Raw genomic sequence first — 17,142 nt, 5'->3', positions numbered from 1 at the left:
TAGTGCTGTTAAGAAAGCAAACTTGCCTTAACAAAGGGATGAAACACTGGAAGTAAATACATCTTGCACCATCCTCCCTTCTGAGACAGAGGAAGTAGCTAAAAGCGAAAGACTATGGAGGAGAGGCCAATGTTTGCAGTGCGCTGACTGAACTTCTACAGCATTCAGTAGTGCATCGCTTTATGTGTAAAAGTACATCCAGCTAGCAGGCTGGACAGAATTGCCATGGATTGAGACTTTACAAAACGCTAAATACTGGCTGTTGCACTTTGCCTGTTGTGGGATGCAAGGAAAAACCACTGATTCATTTGCTCTAATTTCAGATTTTTAAGGCTACTTTATACTATAGCACGGACGGAACCCCATTGTAGTAGGCACAATGCCAACATAGTTGCACTGTCTGGAGACAGTCTGTGTTCCAAAGAGCATAAAATCTAGACAAGATAGGCAAAGGATGGGAAGGAAAACTGGAGCAATGTGGATTTCCAAATTAGTCGGCATATCAGGGCAAAGCTGTTATTAAAACCCTGGTTTCCTCGCATTTAACTTGTGCCCTGCCTGTTAGACTTCCAGTATTTAGGGGAAAATTTCATTAAAACTCTTGTGTGTGTTTCTAACATTGATATGTTATATGTTTGTAGATTAGTCGTCAGTCCATTGATGCCCTGAAGGACTGGTTCAGAGATGAAATGCAGAAGTCTGACTGGCAACTTATTGTAGAACTGAAGAAGGTGTTTGAAATAATCTAGCCTTTATATATAAATTTTTTTTTTTTCAAGCAATGGGCAGGCTGGAATATTACTCGCTATTCCTGTTCTCAAAATTGCCAACGAAGAGTATTGCAGAGACTGCTGGACTTATGTTTGGGAGGAAAATCTATGGATAAGATGTTTTCCATGAGAAACCAATAAACTTACACTGGTTTGACAGTGCTCAATTTACATGTCCCCACGGTTCCACTGTGCCTGTTCACTCTTCCCATGGCCCTTCCCTTTTAGTGGCTGCTGTTTTAAAGTTTGCCCTTTCTCACCCCCCCAATCAACAAATAAAAATTGAATTTTTATTACAGAACTAAAACTTTCACTTTTATATTGGTCTCAGTACTGCAGTATTTGATTAACCAAGCTGCTGCAGACTTTGGTTCTTGGACGTTTTTGATGTAAGAAATACTTCTTTATTTATGCATACTTCTCTCTTTCCTTGATTTCGCCCTCCCCCTTCTGCTTTGTGCCTATAGAAATTTTTTAAAATAGAAAATTAGGTCATTGGATATTTCTGTATTTGCTTTGTGTGAAACAATGATGTAAAGCATAGCTGGTCATCTTTTATTGCTTGTACAGTTCATGAAGGTCAACTTAATCTGTAATCATTACAAAGCAGAGCCACCAATAAAGGAAAAGGACACAGTAGCTCTTTTGTTATAACTTGTTTCAATAAATAAAGCATCTGTTTATCAGCTGTTCTGTAAAAGTGAAGTTTACCTATGTGCTACCCACAGATAAAATTACCAGAATTGATTTGGGTCCCTACCAAACATCTCTCTCTCCTGCTGCATTGCCAACTCCCACCAGTAAAACAAAAAATTGCTGTCAAAATGTTCATGGTTTAGATTTTGAGACTGGTGATATTAAAAACCACAAAGAAGTCTGCCACAATGCCACTGGAGCTCAGGTAGAAATAAGTTTGGATACAATTTCTGGGTTTTGTTTGTCTTGGGTTCTTTTTTCTTGTTTTTTTTTTTTTTTTTTGGTTTGGTTTGGGTTTGTGTTTTGTCAGATTGGTGCTTTCTTCTCCTTATTCAAAGTGGGCAACACGGTATCCAGGACATTATGGTGGGATTGTTGAGATCATCCAGCTTTCTGACTACTAACCCCATGCTACTCATCCATGCGAGCACTCATGGTACTGTGCGGTATGACCCTGAGCAAACCAGAAGTGACTGCTGGACTCCAGGGATATAGATGGAGTTTGGGGCACAGTGGGTGGTCTTTGATCCTTCTTGTCAAAAGTTGAGGGGGTACAGGTGGGCTTTGGCTTCCTTGACCATGGGATGCTGTTCTGGGAAAAAGAGCTGCAAAGTGTAGAGATGGGATAGAGAAAGGGGAAGAAACGATTTGGACACAGACTGGCTAACCAAGGCTATGTCTAAACTGCAGGCTTCTGGCAGGAGACCAGAGGTCTCAGGACAGAACTCTGCCATCTCAGGAGCACTCTGCCAACATCCCTGTCTTCCTTGTTCCACAAGAAAGAAGGGATGTCTTGGCAGAGGGGGTTTTCCTGTTATTTGGACCCATGTTGGTGGGAAAATGTTGGGAAGGTCTCCTGACACTTCCATCAGCAAGAGATGCAGTGCACAATTCGGTATCTCTTACTGATCTCAGCAATCCAGGAACAGACCTAGTGGGGGGGAAGGGGAGTATGCCTTGAAACTAGGTTTGATGGGGCAAGTTACCAAAGCCATCAAGTAAGTTAAACGTGGAGACCTGGAAGACAGGTCAGAAAGCGGGGTGGGGGGGGACCATGGCCTGTATGAGGGGAGAGAAAGAAGAAACCAGGTCGAACAGGGGGACAAAATCAAATCAGTATCTCAGTCTGCATATGAATGCAAGAAGTGTGGGGAATAAGCAAAAAGAGATTGAATGCTTGTAAATAAACAACTCTGCTGTAGTTGGAATCAGAGGTAGCTGTGATAATGAGATAGAAGGTGCCGCCTGCTCAGGAAGGACAGGCTGGGAAAGAAGTAGGTGATGCCTTAGGGTCAAACATGGACCTCAAAGACTTCTCCATGAGCATTAGTTCCAGTGGGAGATCCAGCCTGACTTTTAGGGATCTTGTAGAAAACTTTTTGCAGGGGGACATGTTTTTAGACTACGTCTGTCTCACACAGGCAGCTGCGGGATTTTTTTTTTAAGGTCAAAGCTCACACAGGTATAAACTAATAAGGGTTTAGGGTAGATAAAAAGGAGGTTAAATGAAGGTAGAGGTGAAGCTGCTGAGGTTCTGACTTATGCCAAGGGGGGTAGAGCAGGCACCGAGGACTGGTGGGCAGTGTGTGACAGTTAAGAGGCTACAAGCAGGAGCCATGTACTGCACATGTGCTGCTGAAAAATCTCAAAGGGTAAGTGCAGGGTGCCATGACACCTTATGTAGTGTATCCACAGGGACACTCCTCAAAGGAGAAGCACAGATACCCTGAGACTTGAGTGTTGTTTTAGAGTCTAGGGTTGTGCAGCTTGTCAAGCTGCTGCAAAAAGTCAGTCCTGTGAAACAAAGATCTTGAATTGTCTGACCTCCTGAGGAAGACCTAATAACTGGAGCCACACCTACCTCTTCAGTGCAAGGGCTGTTGCAGCAGAACTGGCCAGTGCCACCTGAAACAAAGTCTTGATTACCAACATTCCCTTGTACACTACAGCAAGAAACTAGTCTGACAGCTTGTCTGCAAATTGTCTTGGTGGGACAAAAAATAGATGAGGAAATCCAGTTGTGGTTCAGCTGTTGAACTTCCCAGTCACAGCTTTGCCTCCTGTGATACACAGGTACCTGCTGACTGTGGCATATAGGACCACAGGAGAGTTCACATCCTTACCTGACAACATACCACCCCTCAGGCCAGTTAGTGGTAGAATACATGTGAGCTCTAGAAGAGTGATCAGCAACCTTTGTCAGCACTTTTGAAAGAGGCATGCAAATGAAAAATAAAAATGTAAATTTTATTCCTCATTTACATATCAGGTACCTCATTTGCATGTTCTTTCAAAAGAAGAAAAGCAGGGTAGATGCAGCGCTTTCAGAAATAAACCCCATCTTTGAAAGAGCCTGTCCTTTTTTAAACCAAAAAAAAGGGGTGGGGGTTGTAAGAAGAAGAGTTCTTTATTTGGGGATTACTTTTTGATTTCCCTCACTTGCATCCCTCTTTCAAAAGAGGGATGCTGGTGTAGGCCTAGCCCCAGTGTTTAAACCCCATTCCCCTCCCCTTCTCTAGAGCCAGGCCCAGCCCCTGCTCTGTTCTAACTCAAGCCTGGCCACTCACTACAGCAGCCACCACACTTCTCCCACAAAGCATGGCTCTGAGGCACACCAAGCACTACTTCATGGGTGCACTGCTCTACAATAGCCTCACTTATGGGGAGTGCCACTGGAGAATGCTGCACAGAGCAGAAGTTGCCCTTTTTAAATGGTCTTCATTGGCTGTGTAATTGGAGATTACAAAGCTAGGGAACAGCAGCCACCTACTGCTTTCTCAGGTACTGAGGAGGAGGAACAAAGGCTGGCTGATGTGGTGGTGTCCCTGGTTTGCTCAAGAGCAAATTGAAGCAGGCAGCCCATGTTCAGCTCCTGCCTTTGTCCCACGTGCAGCTTTCTGCAAAGATCATCCCATGCTGTTTACTAGAGGAGGCAGGAAGGGGTGAGGGAGGGGATGGAGAAAGGAACAAATCCCCAGGGATTTTGATAAAGCCATAAACATGGCACTGGAGTCCAGTTTCTTCCTGATCACAGCTCCCTCCTAGCAGCCCCACAGGGAGGCTCTGCTGGATCCCAGGGATGAACACCTCTGAGACAGGATGTGCTAAACATTAGTAGCTGGCAAATCTGTGTGTGTCCATCCAGCTATTGCTTGGACTGCTGGGAAAATAAAAACACACAAACTCAAATCACACGCTAGAGCGTATGCTTCAAGGGTTGACGTTTGTTGTTGCTGCTGCTGCTGCTGCTGGGCCAAAGATGACAGCAGCAGAGAGGTCAGCCAAAACAGTAATAGGGGGGTTGATGCTCACTTCCCAGCCCTAAGGCAGTACTGGTGCTGTGGAAAGCCTCAGCAGGCTACTGTCTTTCCCCAGGGAGATTGGGGGACCTTAGTCAATTTAATAGAGAGCTGTATGCAGTTCTCCAATGCTGCCCATCCAGTGCCAGAGCTGAGCCAACAGAATGACAGCAGCAGCTCTCTAGTGAAATAGAGGGGATGGGGCCCATCTCAATTTGGCAGGCTAGCAGCATGGGTGCAGAACTGCCTCCCTACAGAGGAGCTTCGGTCTGATCTTGCTGGCTTTAATTCTGGGCTTAAAGTCCTTGGCACCTCGCTGAGCTGTGCTTCTCCTAGGCACAGAGGCAAGTCACTGACCAGCTTTAGTTTCATGCATGCAATTAGGTGTGAAACTCTGGTATCCCCAGCCTCAGGTGCTGGTACCTAACCTGGCAGGAAACAAAGTGTACACTCATATCAAAGGAAACCTAGTAGACATATACTAAGCCTATCCTATTAACCAGTGCTAACATGCTATGATGAGAAAGGGGAATGTTTGCCAACACCATCATAGCAGGTAAAGGTGGTGGGGTGAGGGGGGCTGTACTGCCCTTTACATTATTGTATAACCAAAGGCCTGGGCCCCATCCTGACAGATATCACGAAGGGAAAAAAGTATCCTATGCTAGTGAAAGCATGCACACACACCTGAAGTGGAATGGCCATATACAACTGAAGACAAACTTCTGATAAAGTCCATCAGAAGAACGATATGCTTTGCCCCACTCCACTCCCAGCTAATGAAATTACAGATCTTTAGTCTTACAAAGAAAATAATTTTCTCAATGGGGCTGTGGAATTTACATTCCAGCCCTATTTCAGGGTGACTGTAAAACTAGGCAGCAAATATGGCCTGTGTTATATACCAGGTAGGTTTTCTTTGCATACTTTAAAAAGCTATAGCGGCAGTTTCATGATGTCATCTGGGCCAGATACATGCCAGAGGGGATTTGAAACCTGAACTAGCTGACTGTGTGAGGTGACAAGCTGCTTCATGGTTTGCTTACAGAAAAGGGCACTGGGGGAGCAGCTGGGGGGCTGGCTATTGATCGACTATTCCAAACAGAAACCACCTAATGGCTATTAGGCCATACTTAACGTATGCACATGCTTTTCTTTGAGAAGCCTGAAGCCGACTGCTTCCATTTCTGAGGCCAGGATTGCGCCACTGTCTTTGGGCTTGAAGATTGTCCCAGTGACAGGAAATATCTCCTGTGCTGGTCTTAAAACCATGGAACACCTGGCTCTTGGACCCCACCCAACCTCTTGAGATGGTGGGAATGACAGTCACTAGCAGCCATTGGTTCGAGCAAGGCTTGACACCTGAGGGCTTTGGCATTGCCTCGCCCAGTATTGGGCAAGACCTGAATGCCTGCTCAACAAAAGAATTCTTAACTAGAATGGCTAGAAGGAACTGAAGGAGGAGATGGGCTCCACTCATCATAGCAACTGCTGAAAGGCATGAGGAGCTGGAGTGTGGGTGGGACAACTCATCCATGGACCACTAGGGAAACGGCTTATGCTGGTGCAAGAGCTGTGCACACACCTACAGTGTAAAGGCCGTATACAAGCACAGTGCTATCCAGTTCTGGTGGCTACCCTTCAAAAAGAATGTTCAACAACTGGAAAGTGTCGTCCCCGAACAAAAAAAAAAAAAAAGAGCTTAAGAAGAGCTTTAAGGGCTGGCAAACACCTTATAGAAGCACAGTCTTAATCAAGAGCTTGCTTGACCGCAGTCTACTCTCCAGGGAAGAGCTCTGACAGCATTTTACTTTAGTAAAAAAAGACATGAGAGAATCAGCAATTGAATCAACAGTATTCTTATTCGGTAAATTCACATGAGAAATAAGGTCAATATTGTTCACAATGAAGGTAATCAATCATTGGAACAACTTACTCTGATACATGCAAGATGCTCTGTACTAAAATGAAGACTGGACATCCTTCTAAAGAACAAAACCAAAATGGTTAGTAACCTATTGTAATTGGGCTTCGAGACGTGTTGCTCATGCCCATTCCAATTGGGCATATGGAAGCCACGTGCAGTCATCAGACGCATCCCACCACCCCCGCCTCCAGCCAGCAGGATCCGTAGGTCACCTGTGGAGACCCCCCTACAGTGGGGCTGAGGTAACAGTTCATATATATCACAGCCAACCCCACCCCCCACTCCCCAGGTCAGTTCTGCCTTGCTAGAATTATTCCAACAGAGACGTCAGATAGGGTATAGGCTGACTGCATGGCAGTATATGCCAGCTATGTAAATAGGTTAATATCCTAATCAATATGGTAATTTATGTAAAAACAAAATGGAGATTGTATAACAAAATGGAGTAACCAGGTCATTTGACGGTGGGGGGGAGGGGGCTCCTCAAAGTGGTAAACAAGAACTGGCTATGACTGGAATCTCCCACCTTTTCTGCTGGCCCCTGAAAAACACCTCAGAACTTTCCCACCCCTGAGGCTTTGTAAGTCCATACGCTGCCTGACAGGGTTGCTGTCCATCTGAGCAGCAGTGTGGGTGTGGGTTACCAGCTAGGAAGAGGACATCCCAGCCACTGCCTACCACCCTGCCTGTGACCCTCTTCAGGGTTCCAGCACTATCAAGGTGGGACTCCTCAGTGTTCCTCCTTGCACACGCTTCATCAGCCCAAAGGTAGAAAGTCCTGGGCAACAACCCTTCGACCCTGCCAGCTCCAGTCCAACAAAGTGAAGTAACCATAATCTGGGGTACAATTTAACCAGTTTATTTTCATATGTAATCCAGCTGGGATTTCACGGGTTTTTTAACTGCTCACTTCCATTGATTAGTTAAGAGTTAGTCTGCAACTGGTTTTTCCTCATTTTTTTCCCCTCTTATGGTAACAAATCCCTTCTTGTTCTGATGAGTCACAAAGAGGTCTACTCATGGAAAGCCTCGCGTGTGGATGACCATATGAGCTATGTCTGGACAGACACACTAGTGTGGAACAATTGACTGAGGCTCTTGGCAAATTCTGGGGCTGGGATACGAGCCTTCCAGATGTACATCGTTTCAGATGCAGAATTCCCAGATTGCTACAGTGTTGTGCAGCTGGACTGAGACACATTTGCCCACCAGATGCTCTGAAAAGGTTCAGCATGCCAGGCGACCTGTCTGCAGCTCTTCGACACTGACATGGAGCCAGATTTTGAGCAGTAACCAGACACGTTGAATACTGAGGTTGTCCAAGAGGGCTCCACAGCCTAGGTCTGCTGTATCCATGACAAGCAACATCAAAAGCCTTGGGTGCGGGGGCTAGAAAGGAGGCCCTGCACATACAAAATTGTGGTTCAATTGTCACTGGAGGGAAGTCAAAATCACAGGACTCATAATGGACCCTGTCCAAAGGGGAGCCGCTTAATTTGTATACCTGTGCTAATCAAGTCTGCAGGGGTCTTATGTGGAGCCTGGAGATCCACAACGTGTAAATGCAAGCCATGGGGCTTGCAAGGAGGCACGACCTTCACTCCTGTGAGGCTCCCTGACCAGGAACACCAACAGAGTCCTTCTCCTGACTGATGCTACAGACACCAACGTGGAGCCCCCACCATAGGCCTGATGGTATGCCCAGGAGATCCAGAAGGGCCATTGTGTAGGGCCTTGCCACAGCAGAACTCACTTCATGGCTGACGCCTGGTCATTTCTACGATGCAGGGAGAGCAGTACTGGGACCTCTAGGATCTATATGACTCCAGCGCCGAACCAGATGACAAGTTGGAGCATGACCACCATGGGGGCGCCGTTGCTGACAGCCTCAGTGACAACTGTGTAGGATGAGGTCTCTAAAATACTGGCCTCATGACAGCTCCTGGAATGGTGCCAACGCAAGCGGTCCCAGGAGGTGAAGTACTGGGGAGATAGTGACTGCTGCATCATTGCTGGCTTTCCTCTCAGTGCCAGTGGCTCAGACCCAGTGGCAGTGCTGGCTGCTGCATTGGAGAGGCTCTTGGGGACACAGAACAGCCAGACATCAATTAAGTCCGTGGCTACTTCATAGGTCTTGTGGGTAGATGGCAGATCTACATGCCCTAACTCATAATCGTGGGAGAGTCCAGTGGCACCAGATGTGATGGTTCCGGCTGCAAGGCCGGAGTCAAAGGGCCTGGCTCATCCCTGTTGGCACCGTCTTCGGCTTAGCCACCTTGTTGCTTGGCGATCTGCTCTGCTCAGAATGTTTTTGGATCTTCCATAGTAGCAGAGAATGGGATCGGTGCTGTGATGCCAGTGCTGACGTCTTCAGTGCTGGCACCAAACTTTTGTTGAGGCCTCTTTCTGTTCTGGTACGGAGCCCCATACCGACAGAGGCATGCTGTGCACTGGCTGAGGGTCAACAGAGCATGCCATGAGAATCTGCTTAAATCTGTACACTCTTGTTCTTCTGAGTTCTTGGGTGGAAAACCTTACAAATCTTATACTTGTTTGTAAGATGTGCCTCCCCCAGACACTTTAGACAGGCATAAACTTTTGGCAGGAGACAAAGAGCTTAAACCCACGGTCTGAGGCATGCCCTGGCCCTGGGGAAGGGGAGGAGGAACAACACACTCCCCACTAAGAACCCACTACTAACACCTAATTACTAACTACTAAAAAAGAAACTATTTACACTACAGATAACATCTACAGATGAAAGCAGGGAGAGCTGCTGATTACTAACTACAGTACTAACAAACTATTTACATGACAAAACAAAGCAAGAGAGTCCTGTAGCACCTTAGAGACTAACAATATTATTTATTAGGTAATAAGCTTTTGTGGGAAAGGCCCACTTATTGAAGTAGATCTGTCCCATGAAAACTCATTACCCAATTAATAATATTGTTAGTCTAAGGTGTTACAGGACTGCTTGCTTTGTTTTGCCAAGATAGACTAATGCAGCTACCTCTCTGAGAACACTTACATGACAGCTAACATCATTAGATGAAAGAAGGGAGAGACACTTGCTCCCTTGCTCAAGGCAAGATAAGGTGACCTACAATGACTGTCACAGACAGTGAGAAGGAACTGAGTGAGCAGGGGGAAGGTCGGCTGTGATATATGTGAACTCTTATCTCAGGGCCAGCCTAGGGATCTCCACAGCCAACCTACCAATGCTGCTGGGGGGAAAACTTTCCGACCACTGAGCACACAGCACACACACATCTAACTGGAATCAACATGCACAAGCACTCGAAGAGGAATATAAGCTCTGTCTTGAAAAGACATGGATGGGATGAATAGCTCTCTAAAAGATAAGTTCTAGGAACTATTTTGAGTAAGTTCTATGACCTGTGTACTGCAGGAAGTTAGATGACATGATCACAAATGCCCCGTTTGGCTGTGTAATTACTGAGTGAGGTTCTTTGGCCTGTGTTACTGCACTTGGTCACACCAGATGATCATAACAGTCCCTTTATAATTTATGAAGCTGTGCTGCAGCAATTGAGCAATGACAAAGAAATATTTATTGAGCAAAATGCATCAGATGATTGCATTTCAGGGCTGAAAACTAATGCTAACATTCTTTAAATTTAAATTAGGCAAACTCAGTCCATGGTCATAGATTTTGCTATTTTTGTCAGCTTTTATATAAAACATGCTGTGTTAATTGTTGCAGTCAACTACCATTTTGTGCTTACTGAAGGCCTCTCTCTCCCCAAACAAAGGAAACACCATAGCTGTTTTAATAACATACTCTATAATATGGTAAATTTACTGAAACTCCACAGTGGTCACTTCCTACCTAATGAAAAATCTGAGGAGTGATCAGGATGGCAGCTGAATTTGCCAGGAGTTCTCTCTTCCTACCAGGTTCTTCTGAGCTACCCATGCGTCCCTCACTTTAATCCTTCCCTGTCGTTCTCCCAGCTGATGAGAAAAGCAGAAAGCAGCGACCCCAGTACGCCAACCCTGAATTCTGCAAAACAGGTTATTATGTTAAACGTTCAAGAACACATGCATGCAAGAACATTACTGCAACAAAGTTTTTCTGAATGGGGCCACAAATCACAGGAAGTTTGTGTGTGATGTAGTTAAGAGTGTGACAGGAGTGTATGGGACTTGTGGTTTAAAGTGGTTACACTCAAAATGTATTCTAGACTTCAGAATACTGTACAGAAACAGGAACAAGGATTCATAGATTTTTCTTACAGATATTGAGAGTGCTTAATAAGCACTTACCACTCTAGAGATTAGTAAAACGACTCAAAGCTACAGGTTTAATGAAGGGTTAGTTATATTCAAACTGAAGCACTGACAAAACTGAATCAGTACAAAAATATACATACAGTTCTTTATTAAACAACTGTAAACACTTCACTGTAAAAATCCATAAAACTTTATAAACAAACATTTTGCAAATAGATTCTATACTACAATAAAAGAATTTGAACACAATTATTTACATGCAATACTGACAAATTTGGCACTTTTTGAAAAGAAATGTACAAAACACTTTTTTGTTTAAAAAGAAATGGAAAATTATAAAAACTCAGAGCCTTACTATCATGCACTTTGCAAATACCTCACAAGCACTTATGGCACAGCTAGCAGAGAGCTCCAGGCTCTCACCAAGCTCTTTATTACAAGTTCAGATAACTTTTAATGTGCTTCCATAAGTTTGTTGTAAAACCACCTGAACGTTGTCAAGAATGAAATCAAATGCCATAGTCCAAACTGATTCCACAGACTGCTGCATTAACCTGAGAAGAAAAATAATAGCCATACTTAGAACAATACAACCATCATCCTTCCCAGGTTGGTGTGCATTAAAGTATGGGATGCTTAGGGAAGAGTTTGTTTCCAATATCAAAACTGGGAGAAAAAAAATCCCACTAGAAATGAATCATGGAATCTCCATATAAACAGTGTTTGGATTAGATTTTAGTAAAACACAAAAAATTTAGAAAAAAAAGATTATGGATGAGTAATTATGTCTTTCCCATCTTAATTTAACTCCTTTATGCATATGCATTATGATATATTCTTTAGTTACATGACTGCTGAATTAAGATTGCCTGTGCAACCTTGGTCAGCATTTCCTACCTTTTATATTTATTACCTTAATCATGTTCTTTTAATATAGCTTGTGTGTGTGTAATATGCTATGTTTTTAACAAACAAACAAACAAAAGCCAAGTAAAAAGCCAGAGATTCCATGATATGGCAGTATACTGATACACTTCTTTGACCCATCAGCAGCCTTGGAACTTTTAGATCCACCTAGACCCCTGTTACAGAGCTAACGGGATAACTGATAGGAGCAGCAGGTTGCTCTCCTTTATTAGGACCAGCAAGGAGGACAATGGGAGACCTTGCTAATGGGTTTCACAAATATTTGCTGAGACAATGGAATAGTAACACTGATTCCGGGATCTTGGATTCCACTCCAAACTCTAGAGGAGTATGTAGTCTAACAGACATCGAATCTTCTGCCTATGTACCCCAATCTTGACCCCTTCCTGCCCCATCCCTTCCAACCTACCTCTGTTCCATATCTATCCCAACAGACTTCTCATCCTATTCCATTCGCCTCAGCTAGTCAAAATCTCCACTCCCAAGTTTCTAGTTTCCTTGTCTATTATGTCCCAGTCCCCATCACCTCTGTGACCCACCAATTCCAGTTCCCTCCCCTCAGTTCCTGATCTCTATTTACCCCGGAGCTGGAAGACACCTGAACCCACCCCACCCCAGCAACACACACACAACACACTACTAGTTTCATCTCTGTAGCTTTTTCATTCTGTTTCACTGTCTTCAGCTTCCTCTGCTCCTTGGCTCAGTGTCTTTGCTCCATCAGTCCCAGTTCTCTCCCCATACCCCAGCTCCTTGTCAGATTTGTCTCTGTTCCACCCACTCCTTCAGCCTGTCCCAATGATTTACAGCTCCAATCCTCGTATTTCAAGTTCAGTTTTGTACCCATCCAGTCTTCCAACCCATTCTACTTCTCAGCCCTTGAGTCCTGCCCAAACAGTTCTAGTTTCTGAGTCCCCTTGAGGTGCTACAGGGACCAGTGAGTGACTCCTCTCCAATACTCTGCTTCTCAACTTGTTTATTGGTTGATGGTGCCAGGGATCTTGATCTCCTGGAGTACGAGTTCTTTGCAGCTCCATGCCAATATTTCCAAGTACCAGGGAAGCAGAGCTGTGCCAGAACTCTGCAATATTCAGAATGGCACCTCTGACAGAAGATACGATTGGCAAGGCTCTGATGGTAGACAAAGGGCAAGGCAGCTTTCATTAGAAGATGACAGAGCTTCACCAATCTATTACTTTTGGCGCTCAAGTCTCTGAAGATCTGGCACCTGTCCAGACATGACCCTTGTCAAGAGACTTTAAACTTCAAGAAGGATAATCACTCACCAGCATGGATATTCTGCAGCCTCTGCAAGGCTTAAAACTTGAAAACCAGAACATCTTCTGGTACTGGGCACTAGCACCCAGAAAAAAAAATCAGCTCATCAAAGGCCAAAGGAACTAGGAAATGTAATGTACACTGGCCTAACTATAAATGAGAACCAAATGATATACAAGAGAAAATAAATAATTGAAAAGGGGCATGCTGCCAGAAGCAAGCTAATGCATTGATTATAAATCAAGGGTGGTCAGAAGGAACTGAGGAGGACTGGGGAAGGTTCCGCCCTATATACCATCAAGCAAAAGCATTAGGCTGCAAAGAGTGCACATGCTACCTGACAGACTACTAAAAGAAAAGTGTCTCATTCTGATGCACTGGGCATGCATGTGGGCATGAAGAGGAACAGATATGTGCAATCACTCAGAAGTCCATCCTTTTTCCAAAAAGCATTCTACTTTTTAGGTAATGGCACTATTAACATCGCAAAACTGGTGCAGCTATTTTCACTTGCTCAATTTTCTAAAAATTAGGAATCTTCTCTTACATAGTCTGATTTTGCTTTTTTAAAATCATACATTCATAAATGCCATGACAGTTAAGTTTATGGCCTTGTATTGGCACGTCTACTACATCCACTCCAGCACAAAATATTAAAGTGTCATACATATATGTAACATATAACCACACGCCCCCCAGCACATGATATTAAGCTACCTTTTCATGTACTTGATGACCAAATCTAACTTTTCCAAATCCTTTTCTTCTATCAGATCAGTACAGTACTTCACAACCTGCAGAATGTCTTCCTCCATGGGATCTGTAAGAAAATTTAAATATGGTAGGAAACTTTTGTTCAAGTATATTGGGAATCAAAGAAATTCCTGGTGACTAGTACTTTGGAACCTGATCTTGCAGCCCTTGCATTCCCACATCTCTTGCTAAATTCATCAAAGCTGTGCATATGCAAGGACTGCATGATCCTGAGAAATCTGGACAGCAGACGTGTTTTCTTTTGCATGAAGAAGTGACAGCATGCTATTACAGAAAAGTAACAGACAAGTGCATTTATAATAGAATAGTTTTTTCAAAACACTGAGAAATTAAGGTCATGTCCCGCAATATCAGGAAGGCCAAAAAAAACCCAAACAAACTGCAGCTCATATTTTCCAGAATACCAAGGAGGCAATCATAATCTCACATTATGTCCAAGTACAATATTACATTCAGGATGTAACGATTGTTTTATACTTTCATTCTTCTCCAATCTTATAAAAGAATTATGATGTATTATGAAATCTTCCAGTTCACTTTTCTGATAAAAAAATGTGTACCACAGAAGAGGGTTTCACTTCGGTTACCTTTAAGTGCGACAGGTGCAACATCTCGGACAGAACGAAGAATAGCCACAGTAACTCAGATTATATCAAGGCACAAACAGAAGAAGGTAGCTTCAAGAAATATTATCAGAGAGAAAATAAAATTTGGCAAAAGCATAGATGCAAGAAAGAATGAAAATACAGTAAAAGCCATGTTGTCTGGAACTTGGATAACTGGCACATTCTATTGATGGCACTTGGGTCAGCTGCGTTGGGGCCAGCTGCCATGGGGCAGCAGCCCCATGTCAGGCCAGCTGCTGGCCCCCCAGACACCCAAATGGACTAACCGGCAAATCTGATCACCCAACAATCCCTGTTCCTCAGGGATGCTGGATAATCAAGCTCTTACTGTAATCCATCTATCCCAACAGTGTGAGGAAGAGAGAGAGGACAACTGGAAAAGACAACACCAAGAGAAGCAGGAGCACAGAGAGATGGTGTACAGAAATTCCATTTTCCATGCGATGTATGCAGAATCGCCACAGGTATAAATTTTGAAAATAAAATGATCTGAATTACAATTTACCTGAAATAGTCGTAATCCATTCTTTAAGCAAGGTCTTTACGTCACTGAATTCAACAGCTCCGGCTAGATTTGGTACCGGGGGTCTAACTGAGCCAGATTGTGCTGTCTGCTGGGCTGATGGGCCTGAAGTATCTGAGGTTGATGGAACTGGTTCCACCTATTAAAAAAGATGTTGTTCATATGCTTTAATTCAGGAGTGAGGAACCTTTTTCGGGTTGGGGGGCCGCTATGGATGGAGGATGTAGGAGCAGGCTGGGAATTGGGTGGGCTGGGCAGGAGAAAGGGTGGGCTGGATGTGGGTGATCTGGGCAGAAAAGGTGTATATGAGTAGGCTGGGGGTGTGGGTCTAGGTGACAGAAAGGGCAAAGGAGGGTTTGAGATGTGGGATATGGAAAGGGGATTATCAAGGTGTTGGAGTTGAAAGTTTTATTCTCTTTTATTCTCTTTATACTTTGAATTTTAGGCTTAATAATGTAGCACTGTAAGGTCACATATTGACACACTTAACATGTTTGGTTGAGAATGCAAAGGGGGAGAAATGTGCTGTAATTATCGACAAATATTGGAGGGAAAAGGTGTGCACACCCCGGTCAGGAGGTACCAGTTAATAAGGAACTAATTGTTATATTTATTGTTTGTATATGCACCCTTGGTCATAGCATGGGCGAGTAACAGGGGAGAGGTTTAATATCCCTCTCTCCGCCCTGGAGTGCCGGGGGAAATTAGATTATGGGGGAGCGGGGGAAGACACTGTCTGCCTAGGGAAATACCCCAAATTAGGTGAATACACCCCGGCTGTAGCATGGTCAGGCAGTAAGAGGAGGACTTAGCGTTCCTCGTTCCAAACTAGTAGGCGCATGCACCTCGGTCTAGTAAGCTTGAGCACAAGAGGGAGAATTTACCGCTTTTCTCTCAGGCCCAGAGTGGGCTGATTTACATTCTGATGAAGCGGGTCTTTGCCCATAAAAGCTTATGCTCCAAAATATCTGTTAGTCTATAAGGTTCCACAGGACTTCTTGTTGTTTTTAAGATACAGATTAACACAGCTACCTTTTCCAGATGGTGCACCAGTGCATTCTTACTTGCAGCAAGGGAAGGGGTCACTACCCTGGAAGTCTACCAACTCATGGGGGTATGTGTGGCCCCAGAGATGAGAGCCTCCCTGGATAGGTTGCCAGCCACCAATTATACTGGACTCTTGGCCTTAATGGCAACATTTGGGACCCAGATAAGCAGAAGCAGTTTTATGGCACAGGCTGTAGCTTTCACTCAGGAGCCTAATGAGGATGCTATAAATTATTTAACCAGGTGAGCCCTGATGCAAATAACGGCTGGTCTGATGCAAATAAACAATGCCGCTCCGATACATGATTTGCTATTTGGTGTCCTAGACTCAAGGGATTGTGCTGCCTCTTTGGCCCCACATTACTCTGGTAAACTTGCAGTCTGGCAAACGGGCCACTCAGACTAATCCCCTTAGCTCCCCTAAATAAGCTAACAGATAACCACGCATCTGGACAAGCCCCCAGTTGATGGAATGAAGCCTGGACACTGTGTATGAAGCAAGCACGAGGGTTTACTACACAACGCTGGTGGAGTGCTCCTGAGAGTCCTGATGGGTGAAGTGGCACTCCACCAGTGCCGCGTGTAACAAACCCTCCTGCTTGCTTCATACACAGTGTCCAAACTTTGTTCCAACAAGGGTAGGGGTGATGGGTATGGGAGGGATGTGGCTAAGCAGGGTGAGGTGGGGAGTCTGGGTGGCAGAGCAGTGCAGAAGGGAGGGGTGGGGTCTGGAAGGGAGGGTACAGGAAGGGGTGGGAGGAAAGTCTGGATGGGGGAGGGCAACAGAGTGCAGCTTACCTTTGCAGCATCACTAGACACATGGCTCTGTGCCTCCTCACTCCTGTTCCCAGGCACCACCCTCTGCTACTCTGACTGACTGGAATTCCAGCCACAGCAGCAGTAAGAAGCCTCTTAGCAAGCTGCTCCCCTTCCCTTCCCCCAGCTGGGGGACAGCAGTGACTGGCAGCAGAGCCCGGAACCACTTCCTGCCCTCTGTCTGAGCCCGCAGTCTGGATCC

At 44.7% G+C, this 17,142-nt stretch overlaps 2 protein-coding genes across 8 annotated transcripts in view; one reads left to right on the top strand and one right to left on the bottom strand.

Annotated features, from left to right (window-relative positions):
- EIF5B (eukaryotic translation initiation factor 5B) overlaps positions 1 to 1,458 on the top strand; it is a 77,865-nt gene extending 76,407 nt beyond the window's left edge. The window contains exon 24 of the mRNA XM_074991622.1: positions 642 to 1,458. Within this exon, the coding sequence (XP_074847723.1) occupies positions 642 to 749 (108 nt within the window). The 3' untranslated portion in view covers positions 750 to 1,458. The remainder of the gene's footprint in view (positions 1 to 641) is intronic.
- A 9,139-nt stretch (positions 1,459 to 10,597) lies between these two features.
- REV1 (REV1 DNA directed polymerase) overlaps positions 10,598 to 17,142 on the bottom strand; it is a 113,879-nt gene continuing 107,334 nt past the window's right edge. For 3 of the 7 annotated variants that reach the window (XM_074991615.1, XM_074991617.1, XM_074991616.1), the window contains exons 21-23: positions 15,060 to 15,216; positions 13,872 to 13,974; positions 10,599 to 11,503 (exon numbers count right to left, since the gene is read on the bottom strand). In XM_074991615.1, the coding sequence (XP_074847716.1) occupies positions 11,392 to 11,503; positions 13,872 to 13,974; positions 15,060 to 15,216 (372 nt within the window). In that variant the 3' untranslated portion in view covers positions 10,599 to 11,391. Of the gene's footprint in view, positions 11,504 to 13,871; positions 13,975 to 15,059; positions 15,217 to 17,142 lie in introns of all 7 variants that reach the window. The other 4 variants (XM_074991619.1, XM_074991618.1, XM_074991620.1 and 1 more) reach the window with 4 other exon arrangements.

Source organism: Carettochelys insculpta, chromosome 1 (assembly GCF_033958435.1).
Source record: "Carettochelys insculpta isolate YL-2023 chromosome 1, ASM3395843v1, whole genome shotgun sequence".
NCBI lineage: Eukaryota > Metazoa > Chordata > Testudines > Carettochelyidae > Carettochelys > Carettochelys insculpta.
Note: the sequence above shows the minus strand (reverse complement) of the source record. Positions and strands in the feature narration are given on the sequence as shown.